Genomic DNA, 25,667 nt, shown 5'->3' on the forward strand with positions numbered 1-25,667 from the left:
TGACTCTTAGTTTGAATTAAATAAAATGAAAAATGGAATAGGATAATGCAGCAATACACCTTTTCTACTCTAGTATGGGTTAAAGAGCTGTTATAAGACCAAAGCAGCAGGAAGCTGTGTCCAACACAGTTATTTAGCCTCTGCTCTGTGGGATTCAGCAAGAAGAGGAGGAAGTAGACAGGGAGGGCAAGGACTGCATAAACCAGTACTTCCACCAAAACGTCGATGCAGTTGCAGCCTGGGTGAGCTAATCTATCTTTCACTGGGACAAAATGAACTCTGGGAAGAATTCTTCACACTCAAGTGGCTTCCATCAAATAGGTTTCTCTTTTCTATCATACCAAACTATGAACTTTTTAGGCTTTTTTTTTCTCATGGGCCATGATTTTTTAGTAAGCTTGTTTAATTCTTTTAATGAGTGAAAGCCTCAGAGCTCTTTTTAGTTCTAAAAGAACTGCCTATTCTACTTTTCCACAAGGACATTAATTCATAATCAACAAAGAATATTGTCACTGTTTACAGTAGCCTGTAGTGAGTAGCATAAGACTTGGGGATTTTGACAGAAATAAGAGTATTTGGTTACAGGATCAAAAGCTAAACAAAAAGCTTCAAACTCAAAAGTGTTTCGAGTTGCTCAAACAAATGCAATGAAAAATTATCAATTTGCCAGCTTTTATAACCCTGTGAATCATCAAGCTTGTATTGTTTTTTCTCTCTTCTGAGCTCCAGAAACCAAAGCAACCCTGAAGGTCAAAATATCTAATATTTCACCTTTAGACATGTCCAAGTTTACTTGTTTAAACATGTAGTTCTGCTTATGTAGGATATTTTGCAAATTAAGTGATGCCGCATGGTGGTGTAAGAGGTACTGCAGGTTTCAGCTGAGCTACATGAGATGGACAGTGCCTGCTCTGATGTAACACACCTGCCTTCTCAGGCTTACCATCACATACATCCTAGTTTTCCTGAGATCCAGTGGACAGCATTATGTGGCAGTCAGCTGCAGTCATTGGGGTAATTTGGTAAATGATCATGGCTGATCAGTTTGCTTCTAGCTAAAAAATTACTCTAAGGAAGATATTCATGCTGGCTGGAGTTTGCTTAAAGATGTTTATTTTGTTTCCCCAGAGTGTTTCTCAGCTTCCCTACGGCAAAGCCCTCTACACATATGAGGGAAAAGAGCCTGGTGACCTCAAGTTTAACAAGGGGGACATCATCATTCTGCGGCGCAAGGTGGACGAGAATTGGTACCATGGGGAGCTCAATGGCAACCACGGCTTCTTCCCTGCCAGCTACATCCAGTGTATCAAGCCCCTCCCACAAGCTCCACCTCAGGGCAAAGCACTTTATGACTTTGAAATAAAGGATAAAGATCAAGACAAGGATTGCCTGACCTTCACCAAGGTAGGGGAATGGGTTTTTAAAAAATGTTCAGAAAGCTGCATCTGTAGGGAGTGATGGGGCACATGTGGTGCTGGCAGCTGAGTCAGGAGCACAGGGGTGCTGGGACTGGTGGGACACCTTCCTGGTCTTCCTGGCCTGCCTGGCCTACCCTACTCTGTGAGATAGCTTGAGCCATGAGTAGCAAGGCTGGTATAAAGCTGGTGAAGCTCAACAAGTAGAACTGGCTGCACGCTTTCTGAGAACATTTTTCTAAAAAGCATGCATTTCGTCTGCATTGAAATGTTCCCCAAGAATGACTCAAATTTCAGAAAAAAAACCTATTGGAAATGTGTCTTTTAATGTTCCTTATTGAATCAGATGTTCCAGTGTTCTAAAATTACATTCAGCTTCACAATGTATATTGCATCATACCATACACCAATTAGCAGTTGAAATACACTATCATCATAATACATCACAGTATTTCCTATTTTAAGAACATAAAGACAGTAAAAAGCAGACATTTAAAAAACAGTCTTTGTTTTTTTTTAAACCAAAATGTTTAATAAATTCCCATTGGAATGAGAGAAAACTGAGATATTTCTGAAAACTGAGTAATTTCCTTTGGATTTAAAATGTCATGTTTTCCCTTTCACCCCCACCTCCCCACCTGCTTTTTGCCTCCCCCTCCCTTCCCTAGCAATTTGTGTTGACCTTAGATGGGTTTCATGGATATCAAGAAACCCACAGTAAAATAAAGTATATCCCCTATTGTTAATTTATGGCAGCGAATGCCATGGAGAACCTGTTAATTACCATTTTCTGTTTTATTTCAGCTGTCTGCGGCTGTTATAGTATCACATAAAGTAATAACAGTTATGCTGAAAATGAATATGAAATAGATGATAAAAATATCCTTCACCAGTATTTTACTGACCTCCTCTTTTGAAGCTACTTATTATAGCTGAATGAATTATTTGCAGCATATAATTTTCTCACCGAATGTAACATCTTTTTCACTCATGCAGTGTTTCTCAGCAGAATGCAATTTCCCAGACTGTATACTTTCTCATATTTATTTAACAAAGGATTTGTAAGCACTTTTGTTCCATAGCAAGTGAAGTGTTTGATTGCAAACACTGCAAACCCTGCAACTAGCCAGCCTCCCTGGAGCTGTGAATCTCTGCGAGAAAGTGGGCTGCTTAGTGAGAAGTAACAGCCATGCACTAACAGAAAGTTAGCCAGAAGTTACCTCTGAGACCTTATCAGTAAATATATATTTTCTGGTGCCTTGTTTTTATCGCTGCCTGCCCAGAGGTACACTGGTGTCTTCTCTGAGATGCAATCTTCTTTGTCCACTTAAAATATTCCTTGCTCGCTCAGTCTTAAGAAATTTAATAGGTATGGCAGGCAGTTGTGGTCTTTTTTGTTAGAGCGGGTCCTTTCCTAGACACTTTTGTATTTGATATATTTGGTGCCATAGATTAGAAAACCTCCTTTACAATAACTGCCTTTGTATAGTGATAGTTCTCATTTTCTCGGCTGTCCAGTGTCATTCTCACATGGTGCATTTCTTTCTGTCGTATAGCTCTACTCTTAATCTCTCAATTTTCCTTGTTTTCACCCCTTGTGTTACTGTCGGCATCCTTTTATCCCTGATGACTGTGTTTTCCCCAAGGGGGGTTGGTTTCTCTTCTGCTGCTGTTTTCTACTTTAGCTCCTTCCACTACACACGCTGTCACCTTGTAACAATTTTTATGTCCTGCCTATTGTTCTCCCCGACAGTGAATAATCTATTTTTCATCTTGGGACTTTACCATCATGTTTTCATCAGTTTTCTCAATGCTAATTTTAGCTGTCACCTGTGCTGATGAAGGTTCATGTTTAGCCCAGATTATAGATTATCTGCTGATGCAGTCAGTTCCTCTGCACAGAGCCCTGAGCACTGCAGTGCTGTAGATGTGATTTGTCACTTTGAGCAATATGCATCACTTGAATGTCTCAGTTTGCATCTGAAGATGCTGGACCAGGTCTCAGTCTCATTTATGCTATTTGTTCCTTCCTCTGGCAGAGGGGTTACCTTGGCATACTTTTTATTCAAACTAATATAACCTATTTGTGTCCTGCAACTCATTTAAGGCTATCAGACACTTGTGATTGGATTTTACTTATAAACATATAATAAAGAAGAGTTTTCCTCTAAAGAGAAGCTATAAGAAGGAAACTCAAACACAGGGATCTTCTGTATCATTAAGTTTTGTTGCTCTTTTGCTGGGCTTTGCTTTTTCCCATCCCCCTTGTTACTATGCACTCAGAATATCTATTGGTACAGTAAAAGAAAACAAAGGAAGGATATTTGGTGTTTCCTCTTACTAATTTGTTTTGCTATGTTTTTTAAAATTAAAATTTTCCGTTGTTCCAGAGGTGTGTTGCAAGGAAATGAAGTCTACTTTACACAGATCTTCATGAGCAGTGCTGCAGGGTACTTCTGCCATTTACCCATTTTCATCTCCTGTAGATACAACACTCTCCAAATAAAAGGCCAAAGATAGATCAAATGTAATAATTTTGTATGTGTAAGAATAAAATCAGGAGGGGCAGAGAAAAATCTGTCTTGAGTATCCAGTGCAACAACCAAAGCTCCCATCTGTCATTCTTGTACACCATTTGTGCTCCCTCAAGTCCTCCTCCCAAATAAACCATACTTACAGGCATAGGGTCTCACCTCTGTTCTCTCCTCTGCATTGTCTGTAAGATGATAGAACAACCCAGATTTTATGTTTTCCCTCAGCATTCAGCAGTGATTAGCCAAACCAGGCAGTTATTTTTTCTCTGTAACAACTGGTTCCAGCCTTGTGTCAACTTTGCACCAGTTTAACTCCAGTAGCTTCAGAAGTTTTACTCATGATGTTCCCTAGTGTGGTTGCAATCATGCTGTGGCCTACAGAGCCTAATTGCATGCCCTTGGGATATATTTATTGGCTTAGCTTTCTAATCTCTCCTAATGTGGTACCACACTATGGACCTGGGATCCTGCTGTCGCTGCTTTAAAAAATAATCTGTCCTCCTCTGGGCTATGAACGCTGGTACAAACCATGTGCAAGAGGATTCTGCTCTCAGGTATAGCAGTGCAAATCTGAAGTAGTTGTGTAGTTGTCCGTGTAGTTACCCCAGCCTTACACTGAGTCCAGTTTCAGCCCACGAGTTTGTTTTGGTGTTCGACCACCCTTTGCATGCATCTTCCCATGGCCATCAGAAGGCTGAGTGACGCTGGTAGATGAGTCTCAAACCTGTCCAGGTAGCATCAACTGTTCATCATGCTTCATTGCTGATCACATTTTTAGTAACATCAAGTGTTTCCTTCATTTTCCAACACTTTTGTTCCTAGCCCACAGTGGTGTCTAACAAGAGCCATTCCAATCTTAGAACCAGCACATCCTGTTGGGGTCCCTCCCCTGCCATGTAGCCCTGGGAGAGGGGCCCTGAGGGCACAGACACGGGGTTTCCCTGCCCCTGCTCAGCCTCGTTCCCATTGGTTGGTTTGTGTTCCCTGCGCGGGCAGAAGGACCCTTGGTCCCGTGACTGGAACAGTTCCTGGGCAGAGCCCCGGCCATGCGGCTGGAGAAATAAACATCTCTGAAACATCTAGCAAGAATCTGTCTGTCCATATATATTTCCTTTCCACGGGACTCCTGGTTCGGTATATGCGTGTTGCAGGATCCCCACTGCAACAACATCCAATACTTGTAACTAGCTCTGGAGCAGCCCCTGAGCACTCAGTTCCAGCAGCATTTGCTGTTCACAGAGGGACCATCCTGGCAATAGCTGGTGACAGGGATTCTCGTGTCAGCTGGCAAGTGCCGTTGCTGGACTCACCAAGCACCACGTGGTGCCATCCTGCCATTGCTGAGATCTCCCCAGTGCTCTAGATGGAGTAGTTATCTCTGCAGAATAGCAGGCACAGCTGCTCTGTATTGCATCGTTAATGGCCATTAATGACTAGAATAAAAATCAGGCTGTGAATCATGACTGTTATTGGACACAATTTTGTGCTGCTTTCTCAGGAAGAGGATTCATTTTTCTGTCAATCAGATTGCTTTTTAAGTGATCTATCTTTGACTTCTTCTCTGATAATGATTATAAACTGGAACTGCAGGTCCCACATGCCTGTCACAAGGCTGATCCAGCCCTGATGAATAGAGAGAAACTCGAGAAAGAAGGAGAGAGCAAATAATTAAAGGCTCTAGCAACAGGCATAAAAGGAGCATGACATATCTTTGTCCAAACTACAGTGGATACCATTGGCTTTTGAAATGAGATTTGAGGCTTGGATTCCTTTATGCTGCCTGGAAATCAATTTAGTCAATGTGAAATAGTGAAGTTCAGACAGCTGAAGTGGTATGCCAAGAGATCTGTGGCGTTTTGCTATTCATGATCCTTTTGGGAACCTTTCTAGGAATTTATAAGTAGCTAATATAAATATAATAGCTATCCAGCTAATATAAGGTTCTAAAACAGTTCATGTTGAAGCTTTCACCAGCTCACTGTATAGAATGATGTCGTTGGCTGCGAATTCAAAGAAACTTTCTAATAATAAAAAATTTCAAAAGATTTTTTGGGATTTGCTGTAATTCTGGAGATTTTCAACACCCTTCTTAAAACTAATTATGTAATGGAATTCTCAGGAATTTGCACTTTGCTCTCCCACAAAGATACTCATTTTGAATGTCAGCATATCTCAGGATGCTTTTCTCGTATATGACCATATTCAGCAACCAGACGTGGCTGAGCCGAACTAAGTTCAGTGCATGGAAGTGCTTCCAAATTTCATGCATCCATACAAGGTGAAGTTGAAAGGGATCTTCAAAGGTCAGCCATTCCCCACCCCATCCTTGAGCAAAGTAAACACAGGATAAACCTTTCCTGCCAGGTGTCTGTACAGCCTGCTCCAGGGATGGGATTGCACAGTGCCTCTAACAAAATCTGGTCGAAAGCTTCTGGGGTTTTACAGTTTAAAATTTTTTCTCTTAATTTCTTATGTGTGTATGCAAATACATACATATATATATACACATTTATATACAGTGCTGGGTTAATGGTTGGACTCAATGATCTTAGAGGTCCTTTGTAACCTGAAAAATCTATGATTCTATTCATACCCATATGTATGCACTTACACACATGTAAGGTTATATATGTGCATGTAGTGTAGACCCATCACATTTTGTGTTTTTAAAAAACTCTTTTAAGGAAAGAACTGAGCAAATATAAAAATAAGAACACTCATAGCAGGTCCCTGAAGTGAGGTAGTCATTTTTTTTCCTCGTTTACACCCTTTACCTAGATTCTAAATTTATGCTAATTGGTCTTTTGTAAGAGCATGTGGAAGCTTTGCAGAGATGCATTACTGTCAGTTCTTTAAACAGATCAAAAATGGTCTGTGCAGACAGGGCTTTGGAAGGGAACACTGTCTGTTTCTTCAGGAAATTAAATGCACAAATTCTTTTTGCATCCTTCCAGCTGTAATAAATAGCTGAAGGACTCAGTTTGTAGCCGTTTCTATGAGCTTTCCCCTAATGGATCATTCAGATGAATAATTCAAAGGAAACATTTAAACTATTTCAGAGTGCATGTGTTCGAAATGCACATGTTCAAAAACTACAAAGTACATCACATCACATCTCTGTTCTGGTCATTTTTCTATCAATGCAAATCCATGGTCTGAACATCCTGGATCAGGAATTTGTGGGGTTTTTTCTATGTGAGAAGTATCTGCAAAAAAACAGTTGCCCTTGCCTGGCCATTGGACATCAGTATCTTGTTACCTGGAGTATGGTAGACCATTTGTAGCTCTTATTTTCACAGAGTGACTAGTGTAAATAAAGTGAGATTGGCAGGGAACCCTGTCTCAGCTTTCTGGAGGAAGAGATTTTTTCTTTTTTGTAAATTTCTGCACAGGAGCAGAGGAAGATTGGATGCCGTGAGGGAACAAAGCTGACTTCCCAGCTTCTCTCAGCCCACTCCTTCCTTTTCTCATAGGAGATTTGAGCATCCAGGCAGAGCCCCATTGAGAGGGCTGCTTTCCACAGCTGCTCTAGAAAGCAATGCTAGTTCAAGCCTGAGTTTAGTATGATGACCCCAGAAGACAGGGATGGTGGCAGAAATCCTTTGACAAACTGAGTAGTTCAAACTGGGAAAATTCAGGATTTTGTTCTAGACACTTGAGTTTTCCTAATGACTTGTACGTTCTAGGTTGGAACTATACCAAGAGAAAATTTGAGCAGTATGAATTTGGTTTGTACTTTGCTTTATCTCTTGTTTTATAATCACAAAGAAGTTCATCATCTGCTGAAATTTTTGTAAGGTCCTCTAGATTAAATATAATATTGAAATGCCATTGGTTTTAGGAAATGAACTAGTATCTGAACTGAAGCTGATCCAACAGGTGGATGCAATTTGGTTTTTACTATGTTATCTTTGGCTTTTTATCTGCTTTGCAATTTTACCTTATAATATTTTTTTGTAAAGAAAAGCTGACATTCAGTGTGTCAGCAATGTAGGCTTGTTGCTGAGCACCTTGTACTATTCCTTATGCTCCTTGCTGGAAGTGTTTCCAGGACTACCTTTGCTGTACTGGTGCTTCCCTTTGAATTGTCTTCTGGAGCAGACAAGCATCACAAATTGACTCTTGGATGCACAGGGGCAACTTCATGCTAAGGAGTTTTCACCTGTGATTTATAGGTGACCTCTTGGGTCAGACATTCTTCTCTCCCCTTAATGAAGCCAGGAGTTACCTATTATTAGTTATTAGTTATTCCCACCTGCTGTGGCCAGACCCTTGGAGCTGCTGACAGCCAGCATGAGCTGCATCAGTCTGCAGGGTGCTTCAGTGCACTTTGAATAGGATGCCTGGGATAAGATGCTGGGCCAGGGATGCTGCTAGCCCAGGATTCAGGAAACGCTTTTACCTGGCTTATGACCTCCTCTGTGTACTCACTCTGTCAGCTATCATGTGGGTAACTAAAAACTGGCATCTTTCTACTGAAAATATCTGATTATGTATTTCGTGTATCTCTGATTTTAGGATGAAATTTTGACAGTCATCAGGAGGGTGGATGACAACTGGGCAGAAGGAATGCTGGGTGACAAGATTGGCATTTTCCCTATCCTCTATGTTGAGGTAAGTTTAGAACACATGGTGGTAGATGCTGGTCTTGACATCTTGTGGGGTTTTGTGCCTCAGAGGGCAGGATAACCTCAAGTATTCTTATATGAGAAGGATAAATTAAAACAGAATTACTAAAAAGGGAATTTTTTGGTTGCTGTCTGCTAAGGCACTGTGGGAGTACACCCAATTCAATTTAAAGTGATCAGCAAAGTATGTTCCATGAGCTACTTCTAAAGGCTTCCCCTTTGGTGTAATTTCCACAATGCATAGGGAACATAGCGGGGCATGATTGCAGTTGGGATACCTTGCACGTATCTGAGGAGAGATGTGAGTTCTGGGCTGGTGGAGTGCAGCAGTGCAGCTTCAGCTGTGGTCAGAATGCACAGACCTTCAGAGGGTGCTGTGGGTGTTCCCTGCCCCAGCAGGGGCTCAGACACCTCCACGCATGTGCCCAAGAGCTCTCATTCCATGTGTGCCAGACCCATCTTTGTCGCAAGCATTTTCTGTTGTAATTTCCACAGGAGTCTTATTTCAGAGTAAATGCTGAGACTTCACTTCCTCTGAGCAGACCTGTGGTGCCACCTTTTCCCACTGCTGCCCGTCCTCCTGCTGGTGGTACCCTTGCAGCCAGATGCTGCTTGGGACCAGGGCTGCAGCCAGCAGTGGTGGCCCGTGGTGGCCCTGCTGGTGCAGCTCTGTTGTCCAGGTGCCAGGCAGTGCCTTCGAGGAGCCTTCCTCCTTCATGGGTGAACCAGGGGTGCAAAGAGCAGATGAGCACCACATGCATGTGTATTTTTCTGAGGTGCTGCCACTCTGCACTCAGTACTCGGAGCAGTATCACCCTGACTCTGCTCCCAGATGTTGTCTGGTGTTGCTCTGTAGTGAAGCATCTCTTGTGCCCACAGCAGAGCCTGCTCTACTGTGTGTGGCTCTGGTGCCTGCCTCCGAAATTACTGCTCCAGATTTCTTAGTCAGTGATTGGAGACAAAACAGACATAATTAGTGCCTGACTACCTAATTATTAACTCCAACAATGACCAATTTGGAATAAACTGTCATTAATATACATTGCATTCCCACAGTTGACAAGAACAACAATATTAAAACAAGAATGTGTAGGAGCCATTACTGGGAAACCAGCTGCCTTGCATAAGTTAATGACTAGTTTTCTTCTGTTCTGAGTGTGTGAGACATTTTCAGTTTATTGTGATTAAATGAGAAAGCTGGGTTTCTCCCAGATTTCATCCTTTTCCCCTTCTTTTTCTTGTCCCAGGAAAGTGCAGTGTTACTGTCCTGAATTTTGCTGCAGAAGGAGTGAACTAGGGACCTCTGCACAGCCAGCCACCATTGCGCCTCACCATCTTTCCCCAGCTCTAGTTTCGTGTGGAGGCTGGCACTGCCTATGCACTGTGCAGTATCCTGATCCTTCTCCCACTCCTAGGTATCTGTTCTCCATAATTACTGCTCTAGAAGGGTGAAGGGCTCACAACCTTAGAAGAACAGCTGTAGGGAACATGAGCAATGTCTTGCTGAAGTTCTCCAAGCACTAGGACATGCTGGGTGGCCATGGAGGAGCAGGAGGTAGCACTGTGTGGAATCAGAACAGCGATGCTTGCAGATTCTAAAGAGGTGCAAACAGCCAGGTAGCCAGCACCAGGGGACAAGAACACAAGTAGTAGGAATGTCTGTGTGCATATACATTCGTACCAGACACACACAGAGTAGGTAAAATAAGTGCAATTATATACACTTATGTGTATATTCGTGTGTATACACACACACATATGTTTTATCTGTATAAATTTGAAATCTGGAGATTTGAAAGGCCTATTCATATGAGGTACTTGGGTGCCATGGACATAACATTTGTGCAGTGGTTTGTAAAGCCAAAGGGAAGTGATCCTCCAGACTACAATATCGGCCACCTATTTCATCCACATGATGGATGAAGGCCTTGTTCTGAATATGAGATGAGCTTATGCAAGTATTCGAGTTCCACAGTTACGTTGCTGTTGCCAGCTTCAGATGTTACTTTGCATTAAAAATTGAAAGGAATCAGCAGGTCAAGTCCCAAAGAAGTTTTGAAAATCTCAGTGCTGATGTTTATAAAATAAATCCATTAAAGAAGTAGTACTTGAATCTAAAAACACTCCTCAAATCTGTCCAAGTCCATTAAGTGGTTTTCAAAATCTTGGCAAAATGTGTGGAATAAGCAAAGTTTAATTCTCACAGTAGCCTTCCACTTGTGTCAGTTGATTGGCTGAAGTGTGTGGGATTTCACATGGCATCCTAAGCCTTGCACTCTGGACAGAGTCTATTCCAGCTTGGCAGGCTCTGATGTCCCCAGTTGCTCCCACGGCCCAGACAAGAGCTCTTACCCTTGCTATGCAAGCCAGGGCATTAGAAAACAAGCCGGTCACTTTGAGGATCTCAGGGTTTAGCATGCCTGGGCTACAAACAGTGGATATAATCCTTGTTGCGGCCCCCTTTGGTAACACTGTCCTGGCAATGTGCTGCCATACCCTTCACACAGGTGCTTGCACTAAAGGCTTTTGCAGGTGCTTAAAAAGGTTTTGCAATGGGTGATAGGAGGGGTGGTTAGCAAATTCTTCACCAGGATCACTACTGCTGTAAAGGAAGCCCAGGAAGACAGCTTTTAGAGCCAGACTGTGGTGGCAGAGGCACAAAAAACCAGCAGACATCAAAATATGCCTAAAACACTGTCCCTGCAGTGTTTTAGAAAGTCTCTATCTTAGCATTATGTTTGGTTGTCTGTACAGCCATATGAGTGTAACATGGCATGGATCTTACTCTTTATTCCTTACAAGTGTTTTGCAAGGGTGCTTGCATTTTTGCAGAGAGGCTTTTTCCTGCCTCTGTAGTGTCATCCCTATCCCAACCTCAGAAAAGCTACAGTTGGATAAGGAACAAATATTCACAGCTCACAATGATCACTTTTACAGCATGAGTCACAAACAATATGTTCTGTCAGGAAGAGTTTGGACTATTGTTTCTTCTTACCTTGTTGCTGTCCTTCATCTTCAGTAGAAGTCATTTGGGCTAATAATTTGTGTTCTAATTTGTCTACAGAAAAAAACCCACAACATAATCAAATTGATCCTCAAGGTGCCTTCTGACCTGAAATAAACATCTTGTTAATAATCTGTATGGTTTGAAGTCATATCATTGCTAGGAGGAGTTTTGGACCAGCAAGGAATTCCAAGCCCTGACAAAATTTCTCTTATTTTACTATCTTCAAGCTAACCCTTCATTCTTAATAACTTCTGTTATTACCTCTGTTTGAAAGTTGTGTTCTGCTGCAATGTGTAAAATTGAGAATAATGAAGAATAAAGTGTGTCCTAATAGATTTAAGTGTCTGGGAGTGAAATTTGAGGGCAATGGTGTGCTGAATATTTAGAGGGATGCATCCTGCTCAGATGGGCAGGAACTGGAAATTCAAAAATCAGAGCTGTTAGAGCAAAATTTCTGCATGCAGCCCCCAGAGCAAAGAAGTATTGACCAAGATCAAGAAGCCTTATGAGTCAGTGGTAGAGCAAGGCAATTATGTTGGGTGCTACTGTGACTGTAATATCAGCAAATTACAACTGATGAAGTGCCAACCCATTGTTATAATGTTTTATGGCAGCAGGAGCACTGAAAGCTGTGATTAAGTAATATTAGGAGCTTTAAAATTCTTTTTACAGAGCAGTGAAGCAGGGTAATGAGGATCTTCTCCTGTTCTTCAAAGCCAAAAAAGAAAGAAAAAAGTAGAAAGAAGGTCTAGGAAAAAGAGGGAGGAGGAGAATGGGCAGAGCCGATGGTTTCAGTGCCCTGCGGCATAGGTCCAGAAGACTCCCCAGGGAAAATAATTCTTGCAAGTCACTGTTTAAAAAGAGTTCAACCAGAATTGAAAATAAATCAAAATCCGAAGCCAAATGCATTTCTTAAAGAAAACAATGATTTTTTGTTCCAAAATTATCTTTGCAGAGCAGACCATCACATTTAAGTCTTGTGCTGTACCACAGGATCTCACAGTCATCCTAAAACAGCTTAACCCGTACAGGGGAACCCACGCACATTTACCAGGATCCCAGCTGTGGTTGCTGAGTAGTGTCACAGAGACCCATCTTCCCAGCAGAAGGAGGCCCTTAGCTGTATAACTATGTACTTTGCTGAGGGTCGCCTTTAGTTAGCTTGCAGATGAATGCAGATGGTTTACAGTTCCAGTCTGGATGGCAGATTCTGTCCTTTATTTCTCTATATGCAGATTCCCATCAGCCATTTCCCACTGTGCTGGTGTCCTCAGTGGCAGTCATCACAGTAATATTCTTGAAAACTCAGATGTGTGAGTGTGTGTGGTTCTAGCTCTAATAGCTATTTTAACCATTTTCAACAAATAATTGTTGCCCTGTCCACTTCTTGTCTATGTTTTCTCTCTCCCTCATCTGTTTGGTTTCTCCCTTCAGCTGCAGGACAGATGGGTCTGTATGGGACTCTCATAATGAATTCAACCTTGATGTTTGACCCATCATTTATGTTTGTGTGGTCTTGGTGGCAGCATGCTCTGAATCTTTCAGTATCTTTTATGAGAGCCATCTAAAACACCTGAAGCATTAGACATTCATTAAATAATAATGTTTGTTCGGTGTCCTCTTCAAAAAGAACATGCAATCTCTTTTTTTAAGGACTGTCAAAATGGTTCATTTTAGCCTTGCTAGTGTCATTTAATGCGAATAAAAATGGAAGTTTTTGAAAGGTGGGTAGATGGAAACTAATGTAGATGATTTTAGAAAAGCTGACTTACTAAACCCCAGAGGAGCAAATTCATCCCAGTAGTAGTAGGTGTAACACTAATGAGTTAAGAATTATACCCATTAACATCACAATTGATTTTTTTCTGTTCTCTCTCCTTTTGTACGTCAGATAAAATGGAATAAGAACCTTGTAAGCTGACAATAATGTAAGCTCTAAGAGATGTTCAGCCAATTTCTGTTGAAAAGCTTTATTGATATGCATTTTCAAGTTTTGTAGATATATTGTTTTAAGAATTTCATTCCTGCACCTTCATAGCTTCTAAAAAGTTGGTCCCACTTGTTTTTATCCTGCATAGAATATTGTAGAATATTCCAAGATACTTCTCAGTATCAGATTTCTATGTGAATGGAGTCCAAAATACAGTTCTCATGTTTCATATTCAAACAAAAACATGCAGAATTTGTGTTGTGGGCTGCAAGAGGGACCTCAGTAAGAACCTACCCACCTCCTACTTTCATATCAATCCATGAATAAAACTCATTGATTTAAAGTACTCTTACATGCATACAAAGTAAAATAATCCATGGAAGTTCAAATAAATATGATGTTAGTCAGGAAAACTAAGAGTATTAGCTGTCAAAGGTGAGAAGAAAATTAAATATACAACATATTACAATATATAAATACCTATTTGTCTATTAGGTATATATTATTTATATATACACATTATTTTTAATCTGTGGCCCATCTTTTCTGCATAACAGCTTGATTTCTTATGTTCCCTTTTGCTTCTATAAATAAAGAACCTTATGCTCTTTGATTTAATTTCCTATGTAACATGTAAATTAGCATGACTTTGGGCAGAAAATTTGGTTTTTTTAATTTGACTGATTTCTTTTAAGTTCTTTGTTGATTTCTAGCACCCTTCATAAAGTGATCATTCATACAGATTCTCTTACACTTTCCTCCATCTTCAGGATACAAAACTGAGCTGCACTGTTACCTTTTGACATAAATGTCAGGTTTCCCCTGGACTAGCTGAGCAACTCAGCTCTGTAGACCTTTTCGAGTCACTCACTCCCTTTAGGCTGTGTCTGGACAAGTCAAAGCAGGGCTGCTTTCTGTTTTCTTCATCAGGGAACACCACGTTTACACTGAAGTTCATCTCAGGTGGGTGCCACAGAAGGGAAGCCTGCATACAGACTACATACAGGAGTACTATCATATTTGAGTCATCCTCCAGCCCAGACAATTATGAGATCTGTGTGAGCTGTGGTGAGAGCCAGCATGTAAATTTAGACATAGCTGTAGGTTGTGAAAATTTGCCTTTTGAGAACTGACAGTTTTAGTTACAGGTCTTCTCTTGATTTTACTCTTGCCTACTTTCACTTGAATGAACTCATAAAATTATTCAGATTTATATGTTATGACCAGTATTTCTATTCATCAAAACCAGATCTGAGTTGTTATCACCTCTTATTGTTTCAGAGCCTGTTAAACCAGAAATTTGCCGGCTGTCATATCCAAAAATATCTTTCCCGCCCACCCCTCCTAATTATGAGTAACATCTGAAGTTCCTAGACCGTATTTTGTAAAAATAACTCTGGAGCAATTTATAGCAAAAAAAAGGTTTCCAGCACAACCAACTTAAGCACACAACCTTTGCAAATAAGCCCATTTCCTGAGTCTTTCAAAGTTATGTATATCAATTCTATATCTGTACAGGGCATTTCTGAAGTGCTACTTCCTAGATGCCAAAAATTAGGTACCTCGGTATCTAAGCAAGATGGACTGTGTTCTCCTCTTGATCTGATAACAAGACTTTGGTCTCTAGCCACAATCCACTGAAGAACTTCCAGAACTTCCCCTGCAAAATCCTGTTTGTCATCCTTCCTGGTGCAAATTGACTGGGGTCTGGCCTACTGTGTTTTGCATCTGCTGCCCCTTCCCTGTGGAAGCCCTTCCCTTCACCTCTGGATCCGGATTTCATTATTTCTCACACAGGCATTCTTCATTTTGTTTCCTAGTGTCCTTGTTAGTGCATGTTGCACATCTTAATTAGCTTCCTTCTTGGGAAGCTTTCCTGGTGCCTTAAAACTCTGAGTGGAGATCTTCAATCCAAATATAGACATGAAGAGTCAGTAGGAGGGTTTTGGAAGATGCCCCTGGCAAACTGGCTGCCTTCTCTGCCCCTTTGCTGGTGGCCACAGCCCCATGAGCAAAGAGCAGAATGTTTCCATGTGTCTGCCACAGCACTGATGCTGGGAGCAATGAAGAAAAGTCAGTCCAATATTAAAAGCCCAGACTGTGAAAGGACCTGGAAGAGGTGGAAGCACATGTTATCTTTCGCTGTGCCAGTGGTGGGTAAGATGCCCTCCATCAGAGGGACAGGAGGGACAGCTGATGAGAGTGACACCAAAAAGGAATTGCCAGGGAGTGCTTGTTAGAGCCCTCTCTGATCTCTGTTTTCAGAGGATAGCATGTTGCATAAGTACTATGGAAAGACATGGATTTGACAGATAAACCACTCAGTGGATAAGGAATGGTCTGGGCGGTCACATTCAAAGAGTGGCAGTCAACATCTTGATGTCCAAGTGGAGAGCAGTGATGAGTGGTGTTCCTTAGAGGTCAGTATTGGGACAGCTGCTGTTTAACACCTTTGTTGGTGACATGGACAGTGGGATCGAGTGCACCCTCAGCAAGTTTGCCGGTGACACCAAGTTGTGTAGTGTGGTCAACACGCTGGAGGGAAGGAATGCCATCCAGAGGGACCTGGACAGGAAGTTCAACAAGGCCAAGTGCAAGATCCTGCACCTGGGTCAGGGCAATCCCAAGCACAGGTGCAGGGTGCATGGAGAATGGATTGAGAGCAGCCCTGAGAAAAAAAGCCTTGGAAGTGCTGGTGGGTGAGAAGCTCAACATGACTCAGCAGTGCACAATCACAGCCCAGAAATCCAGCCGCACCCTGGGCTGCATCAAAAGCAGCGTGGCCAGTGGAGCGAGGAAGGTGATCCTCCCCCTCTGCTCTCACAAGACCCCCCCTCCAGGGACCCCAGCATAAGGAAGATGTGAACCTGTTGGAACAAGTCCAGAGAAGGGCCACAAAATTGATCAGAGGGCCGGAGCACCTCTCCTGTGGCAGGGGGGCTGGAACTAGATGATCTTTAAGGTCCTTTCCAACCCAAACCATTCAGTGATTTTATGATTGTTCTACCATGGTAAATAGTCATAAATGTGTCTGAGATTGACCTTTTGAACTTTTAAAGAAGAGTAGTTTCAAGAATAACAGGTTCCTGGTAGAATGTAGTGATAAATCGTTTTTACCTCTTTCTCTACTTCTTATTGTCACAGATGCTGGAATGGTCAAACTATTTTTATTCTAGGCACAAAGAGATCTGGGAGTGTGTGTGTATGCTGAATGCATGCTTCAAATAATAAAAATAACAGATGAAGTTGATTTTTAGCCTAAAAATGTCATTAACGGTGCCAAAACCAGATGTTTGAGTCTGAAATCCTCTGACATTTTGTTAGGTGTTAGAGCTGAACATTGAAAGAACTAAATTCAAAAGACTAGAGGAAGAATTTGCAAATTAAAAACAAAAATCAGAAACAGGGGAAGATAGTTGGAATTAATTTGGGAATCTCTATCTTTTCCAGATTTTCTCTAGAACACACAGGACTCCTGAAGGCTGATCCTTTTGTGTTTAGTCTATCCTGTAGAAGAAATTGCATTGGTTTTGCTTACTTTATTTCTTTGCAAAGCAGACCAGCCACTGTTTATTTTATCTCCTGCTGCACCATTTTTGAGTGTAATACTGGCATTATTTTAATCTGACAAAAGCAAGGGTTGCTGCCAAAGGGGTTGTCCTGCTTTTACCTCATGTGTGACAATTCTTTCCTTCTGCCCTCCATGTTCCAGGACTACCAGATATCTCTGCGTGCTGAGATGAATCAGGGAAGTCACCCTGTTGAAAGCTATTCATTTAAGTTGGAGTCATTGTTTTAATTTCCAGTCATACCTGTTTCATCATGGCATTTGCTGCTTAGTCACATGAATATCCATGCTGATGCAGGGCAGAAAGAGGGAAAATGGAAAAAGAGGCCATGTGGCATCTCACACTGCAGAAAAACACATCTGTGAGGGGCAGCAACCCCCACCCACAGTTACCCTGCAGTGATTGCTGCCATTGCACTGTGCTCTAAGCCATCACGCCAAAATGGTGAGATGAGGAATGTGGGACTTTGTGCAAGCAACCTCTTCTACCTCCTGGCTGTCCCTCTACTTACCTAATTATTTTATTAAGTTATAATTTTATGACAAAGCATACTAGATACTCCATAAACCAGGTTAATAATATTAGTTTTTGCTTAAGTGAGGCTGGAGGGAGTGTCCTGCTCTAAATCTGACTTTGAAGTCTTCCGATCTGTTTAGACACAATTGAATCAAATTGACAGGAAATTTCATGAGAGAGCTTTCTATAATAGAATTTTTCTGTAACAGAATTTTTCTGGAAACCTTGGGACAAAGCAGGAGAGGTGCCAGAGCATTCAGACAGTGATAGACTCATGCTGGAGATATTCTCCTCTTACCACATGGCTAGAGGGATGGCACTGAGGGAAGAGGCAGCTCTGTTTCTCAAGAAGAAAGTAACCATGCAGAAGGAGGGAGAGCACTCTCTGATGGTCATCTCCTTGATCCCTTTTCTCTGATCTGCTTCAGCCTCAACAACATAGTGAAGAATTTACAGTCATTACTTCCTCTTGTATCCTTTTTCTTTTCTTTTCCTAGCCCAGGAGGAAGGACTACGAGTCTTACCTTTGAGAAATAATGTCCCCAGCATCTTCCCTCCTTGCTCCAGTCTAGTGCTTAGACTTGCCTGTTCCCAGCCAAAGCCTTTTGCTTCCATAGGTGCATTGCTCAGGGAAGAGATGTGTGTGGTTATATTGATTTGGTGGACGCATGGTTTTACTATCCCTCAATATATGAACTATGGGAGTGGAAGAAGAGCTAGAGAGATGATTGATACTGAATTGTTGGCAATCGCCCGGGCCAGACAAGATCTGGGAGCTCTTGGTACTGGCACTGAACTTCTCTGCCCTACAGCACCTGGGGGGCTGTCATGGTTTAACCCACACTGGTTACTGCTTAGGGTCATGCTCTGTCTCAACCACAAGGTTTTGTCATATGGGGGTCCTTGAAGGCACAAAAGCACTTCTGAGGGCTGAGTTTAAGGTCAAAGCAAAGGCAGCTCCACACCACAGGGACACATAGGTCTGCCTCTGCATGGAGCAATTGTCACTAAGCACATACCTGAATTTTCAGTGCACACTGTACACAGGTGTGTTACTTTCTGTTTGGTCACTGGTAAAAGAGGGATCAATGTACTTTCATGGCAAGTAATAAAGACACTGCCATTGGGAATCACATCCTCATGCATGGTTCCATTCATCCATGTGGCTGGCAGTTCTACCAGTCTTTGTCCAATCTGATTGCTGAGCATTCACAAAGATCAAACTCTTACCAGGTCATACCCTGATTATGGCTATATCCTTTTTGCATCCTTAGCAAATGCAGATGTGCCTCATTCATGACAGTCTGATGTGGTCATCTGCTGCTACTTCTTTCTTTCTCTCTGGAGCATTTTTCTGTCCTCTAGAGCCCATACAACTCACCCTTACTTTCAAGCCTTTGCTTACTCATTGCTCTTTCTGCCTCCTGTCTTTTATTTACTACTGAATGCCAGCTATGGCAATCACTTTGTCAGTTTTTTAAATCCCAATTTTCTTCCATAGTGCTCTGTTCTTCACTGTTGTGATGGATACTTCAAACATCTGCATCAGCATTGCTCCTCCAGATTCTTCTCTAAAATTGTTCTTGGCTGGGATGGCTAGATAAGATGTATGTTGTGCAAAATCCTCTGTCCATCTTGCGGATAAGAGTGTTGCATTGTATATTTTGTCTATAACTATACATTGTCTCTTGTCCTCGTCCTAAATTGTACTTTCTTTGGGCCAAGAGCTGTCTTGTTACTCTATGTTTACATGATGCTTCTCACAATGGAATTCTGATGTGTAGGGGGAGCTTTTCAGCATTTAATGGCAAAAATAATAAAAGTATGAACAAATGTCTCTGTGTGACTGCATCACATGACATGGTCACAGTTTGTAAAACTTCCGTTTCCTTGGGACAAGTTGTCTCTTTGCCTATGGAATGTAGGTGCAATGCAGGGCAGTCTGTTTTCAGAAAGGAATGTGTTAGGAAAATATTTGAGCTTGAGTAAATCCGCAAATAGGAAAAAAACCTCCAGTGTTCTGCACTTTCAGAAAGATTTCCTACTGTGCAGATTTTTTGCTAGCCCATTCATTTTGCTATCTCAGAGCTCAAACAGCATGGCCTAGAGCAGTGGTTTTCCAAATTCCTTCCACTTGTAGCATACTAACATAAACAGCATTTGCATATGGATGTCATAAAAGTGACTAATGCTGGCAATCATTGTACTTTATTGCAGTAATGTGACACATGTGCCTGAGCATCCTAAAAGATCTGCTCCAGGCTCATATGTGCTGAAGAAATGGCACACTTCTTATCTAGCAGTGACACCTGTGGCAGAGCAGGCTTGGACAGAAACCAGAACATTGATCCAGCTCTAGATGAGTGTACAAGAGACAACGGCACTAGCTGCTTCACTGCATGATTCCACTGCACTGGGTACGCGCCCTTTACCCTAATCCAGAAATTAAACTCAAAAAGTTGAACAAATAACATTTTCTAGTTTGATAGCCAGAGAGTTCAATGTACTTTTGACTGCAGCTGTTGGAAAGTCAATGAAGAGACCTCTAACTCAGACCTCAGCCTTGTCCCCAATCATATTTTAACATCTTGGGTTCTCCAAAGAGGTCTATAAATGGTTCTTTGAGGTGAGGGGCAGTGAGTCATGCCATGAGTGTGAAGCTGAATGCTGCCATTTTCAGTCAAGAATTTGCAGAGTTTAGGGAATTCATCACAGTTCACTCTTGACAGATTTTTCTTCCACAAGGTGGGGGGGGAGGGGGTTGTGAACCCAATTGCATCATTATATAGCACAGAAAACATATTTTCATATTTTACAGACTAGCTTTCACTTACTGTTCAGGCTTCCAAAAAAACTGAGATGTGCCTGTTGTGAAGTGTGCAATATGTCACATGCCACAGAGCCTGCCCTGTAATGCCATCCCAATCCATTGTCCTCCTTTTAGCAGTATGACAGAAGTATAGAGGTCTCCAAGGTAATAGAAGGTTGTGTAAAAATAATTTTAAAATAGCTGGTCACTGCATAGAGTAAAAAAGGATGCAAATTAATGCTCCCACTGAGGAAAAAGAGCCATGCTGCTGTAGCAGGCATCAGCACATCTATGTGGGAAGAAGGTGCTTTAAATTGCAGGCAATTCCAAGCAGAGTTTGCACTGTAATAACCACGGGATAGGGCAACTATGAGACACAAACTCAGGCTGTCAAGTCATGTCTCTCTCAGCACAATTCCTTTTTTTTCATCTATGTGCATAGATAAGAAGACCAGTCTCCCTGTCACACAGATGATTCATGTATCCTCTTGCTGCTGCCCATTCCAAACACACATAGTTCATCTCCCATTTCAGAGAAACATCTCAGAACTCCCCCTCTAGGGAGTCATCCAACGGTTTGGTGAAACAGCAGCACAATATGTCCTGACTCGTATTTTCACCCCAGCTGGCAAATAGTAAACCCAAAGGCTGGATGCATCTCTCCAAAGACACAGCAGTTTTGTGACAGATAGCTGACATCCATTGGTGTAGGCTGCTTCCAGTGAAACACACAGTGTGACCCTGGAGCTGGTGCAGGAACTCTCCACCCAACCAGCAACCCTGCTTTATAGCCAGCTGTAGCAGGAGCTCCATGCACTCAGAATCTAACTATACAGACCCATGGGACATCACACTATTGCAAATGCCCTGTACGACATCCAGCAGTCCTTTTCTGTCTTGTATCTGGGAAGCAGAAGCCAGAACTCTATGTAGTAAAAAAAGTCTATAAATATAGTACACACAGGGCAAAGGCTGTTTATCACAACCCTTTAGTGCTAATGTCTGCTTGAATTGTGTATACCTTGGTTCCTTTTACAAGCAATTGAACCAAAACGTATTCTTGGCATTTGCTTTCATTCTTCATTTCTGCTTTATCAGAGACAGAGTACAGTGCATTTATTTGTATATGATTCCCCACAGGTAATCTTCAGTTGCAGCTGATAAAACTTAATTTTCCCCGATTGCACAAGATTTCTTATTCTACACAAAGTTGTAAATCACTGCAACAAAGACTCCTTGCTTGCTCAGGGTAGTCAAAGCCTTGCAGTACTCGAAAAATTGCTTTGGTTTTCCCATGTGCTCCTTGTGCTGCAATTCCAAGAGCTTCCAAGAGCTTCAAAGATTTATCCAACTTCATGCTTTCTGCAGGTAACATTGATGATGTGAGGTGATGGTGTAGGTATTTTTCTCATTACCCGCGAGAACACTTTTTTATCGAATTTATAAAGGACTTCAACAAATATATGTTTGTTTTTTTCTTTCATCCTCATCTTTTGTCCCGTTAATCTGGGAGCAAGTGTTTTCCTTAAAAAAAGACATGGTATAGTTGCTTCTTTCACACAATCCTGATCATTCCAAAACCAGCTTTTTCAAGAACTGTATTTCCAGGAACAAATCTGAGAGAATGAGCAAAAGGGCTCAATGTCATGTCTGGTAGCATGTGTGCACGGTGCAGCTATCAGGAAGAGAAGGGTCTCTGCACCAACATGAGCATGATGTTCCTGGTTCACAATCCCATTTATAATTACTTGGGGTCTCACACCATAATTTGGAAGCCATTTGCTTTAAGATTCCCAGGCTTGATGTATGCATTAACTCTGAAGACATCGTGTGCCCCTAGTTCATGGTATTTACTTGTCAATTTTCAGTTAATTCATAATTTTATGGGGATTGTTGATCACTTGAGTACGCAATAGCACCAGAAGCCTTGTTAAACATTAAGGAAGGAAGGAGGTAGAAAGTTGCCTGAAAACTCTGAAAACACAAAACTTGCCTCTTTTTAAAGATACTCTTAGAGTTTACTTGTGATCCACACAGCTCTGCTCCACGATCTCAACTATCTTTCCTAGTCTCTGCTGAAGTTTGTTGGTACAGCTGGCACACTGAAAGTTTTCACAAGTGAAGGGGTTTCTAGATTCAGCACAAAGGTGCTTCAGAGGGCTTCCCTTCCTTGCAGTAACTGGCTGTAATGATACAGGGCTCATACAGCTGCCAGGTTGCAGTGAGGCATGAGGACATCATCTGAACTGCTTCTGAAAGCCTCCTGATTCATCCAGGTCCCCTGCCGAGGTTGCTGCCCAGCATAAGGCTGCTCACACTTCTGCAGCACCAACCTCTTCCCTCATGGTGCCTGGCCTCAGGGCAGGAGTCCCTAAGGTTTTCCAGTTTACAAGAATAAGAGTGAAGGATACTCAGTATACCCAGAAAGCTGGTGGCTTTCTCTTTGGAAAGTGTCAGTGTTGCTTCAGGTCTCCCATGGCTGTTCCCCCACACAGGGACTTTCAGCCAGGAGTCCAAGTACCCTGTTGAACTCCTAAAGCACTGTGGCTTTGGTAATTTCTTGTCTTAGCTGAGAAACATCATCTGAGAAACAATTTCCTGATGGACATCTTGTCAAAACAAGCAAGTTCCTGGGAAGTACTTAAGTTCCAATGAGTTTCATTTTTTGATGAAAAAATAGTTTGTCAGTAAAATCCACACAAGCTTCAACAGGGACTCTTCTGGTACTGAAATTGGTGCCAGATGGGCACCAGTCCTTCCACCGTTGAAGGCAGCTGGAGTTTTGCCACTGACTTCAAAGGAATTAGGATCAAGCCCATGAATTCATGACTGCACTTTTTATTTAGCTTTCTGAATAATTTATAAGTAAAAATAGGCTGTGTTCTCCCACTCTTTCTGATGTTGAGTGAAGCTGTATTTGGTTACATTTCTTGCTTTCAAAGGAGCTTTGGTGCAGTCATGAGCGTCTCATTATGGAAAAGGGTGTCCATAGGGGACAGATAGAAAGAAAAAGGAAATCCTTAGGCATATCGAAGGCACACAGCGTATCAGAGATTCAGAGATGACAGATCAGAGCAAGAGAGTCCTCATACTTGGAGCTGAAGGCTAAATAGCTAGCATTGTTTCAGGAAGTGGAGGGGGATCTAGAAAGCATACTTCTTTTGGTGAGTTCATCTATTTTTAATGATATTGCATTTAGTTTTATTTTCTTTATTCTCAGTTCTTTCGACATTAGTTTTCATAAGGTTTCTTGCTGTGCTTAGCTCCTGAACAGACTTTGCAGCACACTGCACATGTCTCTGGGATACAGCAAACTTGGTCTCCACCACTGCAGACCATTTTCCTTCTTAAAACTATTTGGAAAAAAGGAGAAAGAAAAAAAATTCCCAGTTCACCACCCAGGGCTTAGTGTTTACTTCTGCTGCACACATCATTTATTTTCATTCTGCAAGATCATGATGACACGCTCGTCCAAGCACACGCTGTTCTAATATGCTGCATTCCTTCTACCCCTCAGTGCGTTAGAAGTGACATTGCTGCTAAATGAGAAAGATCTTGTAGGATAGGCAAATAGATTGCTAAGTACTGCTGCCTTTCAAAGACCCTTGTTGTAGACAAAAATTATTTTCTTGCTTTGTCCGGACTATACATTGTTGTGTATGTGTATGACCCTGGTTAGGAAGGCTGTCTGCTGTAGGGTTTTAGGGACTTCGTTCCTTGAGAACATGCTGACATATTTAGCAGGCTTTTGGAAAAGAGAATGAGATGTATGCCTCAACCTATGACTGGAGGAATAGCACACTTGAAGTTTGAGATGTGTTCTAGGAAAGTATTTCTGCAGCTATCATTTCATTTGAATCTGTTCAAGCAAAAACATGTACTGTGCTTCTTATATTTTCTGGGTGCATGGAATAACTCTGCTCTCAATCACAGTGTGGGTTTCAGAAATCTATCTTCCATGATGGATAAACCACTTGCAGAAAATCTGTTCCACATTTGCTTGTTCCTCCCTGGCAATAAATTAGAAAAGGCAATAGTAGATTGTTAAAGATTAACACAAAACCATTAAATAATGCTTTGGTTTAGCTATAATATTTTCTCTTAAAATGTGCCTTGCTAATTACTCTTCATAAGATGGGGCCTAAATGAATAATTGAGGTCGGATTTTGTAGGTTTTGCCAAATTAATTTAAACTGTCCATGGAGAACTTTGGAGGCTTTCTCTAAACACTTTTAAATCTGAATTAACAAAACATATAAAAGATTAAAATTATAGATGCATTCAGTATGACTTGGTCAAAGAGTCTTTGTCACAAATTTGTCTGGTAATATCCCATTAGTAAGCTCTTGGAATGGCTGTGTGTCCTCTGTACTAACCTTCCGAAGAACATGTAAAGCATTAGGTAAAGTACTATGTACTTCCTCCTAGTGTCCATTTGAGTCAAAGGCTGTTTTGTTACTTGGCTACTGCAGAAGAAAGATTGTATGCTGCATTTGCCAGGAGGGATAATAGTAAGGAAAAGCTGTTTTATCTTTCTGAAAGACTACTTTTTGGGTCTGAAAATGCTTTTACAGATGGAGTCCTCTCAGGAACCCAGCAGAGACAGAAAAATCTTGTATAGGTATGCCCTTAGTTACTTAATAACCTCACTGTGCTTCAGAACATAAATTATAATAATAGCAAACTATTCTAATGAGGGCATATGAACTTAGTATTTCCTGAAAGTACCTACTCTGAAGTGAAAACGCAGTAATAAATTCAGACTGATTATTTTAATCACAAAATCAGATATGGAACTGCAAGTTGCCAAAGTCTCCGCAAGGCATAAAATAGGGATGTGCATGATCCTCTCAATATTTATGAACTGTAAAGTATAAAAATCAGCAGTCCCTAGGTGCAAGTATTTTCAATCTTTCAGGGGGACATTGTGAAGATGTTTTATTAATAATTTTAATTTCTGTTCTGCTCAGTGGTTCCTTTCTAAAAACTTGAGCATAATATTTTTTCTTTCCAATTTTTTCTTTTGTGTTAGGTATGCAGAGGTTTGTAGGAATTTGTAACTTTTTGCTTTCAAAACTGGTTCACATCTTATCCCTGTATTTCTTCTCTATATCTTCTGATCTTACACCTGTATTTGAACAGCACCATTCTTTAGCTAATAGTTTCCATAAAGATAGAAAAAAAGAGATTTTGTAGCAAATTAAATTCTTAATAAAGTGTACTTTCTGGTCCAGATTGGCTTCAGTTTATCAAAATACT

The 25,667-nt window shown here is 41.4% G+C and overlaps 1 protein-coding gene across 1 annotated transcript in view; it reads left to right on the forward strand.

Moving 5' to 3' along the window:
- Positions 1-1,092: 1,092 nt before the first annotated feature.
- The window catches only part of LOC121673280 (E3 ubiquitin-protein ligase SH3RF3-like), a 91,711-nt gene continuing 67,136 nt past the window's right edge, over positions 1,093-25,667 (forward strand). The window contains exons 1-2 of the mRNA XM_042046467.1: positions 1,093-1,404; positions 8,468-8,563. Of these exons, the coding sequence (XP_041902401.1) occupies positions 1,108-1,404; positions 8,468-8,563 (393 nt within the window). The 5' untranslated portion in view covers positions 1,093-1,107. The remainder of the gene's footprint in view (positions 1,405-8,467; positions 8,564-25,667) is intronic.

The sequence above is a fragment of the Corvus kubaryi genome, unplaced genomic scaffold, assembly GCF_017639235.1.
Source record: "Corvus kubaryi isolate FWS band 111438036 unplaced genomic scaffold, C.kubaryi_AGA036_p1.0 65310, whole genome shotgun sequence".
NCBI classification, from domain to species: Eukaryota; Metazoa; Chordata; class Aves; order Passeriformes; family Corvidae; genus Corvus; species Corvus kubaryi.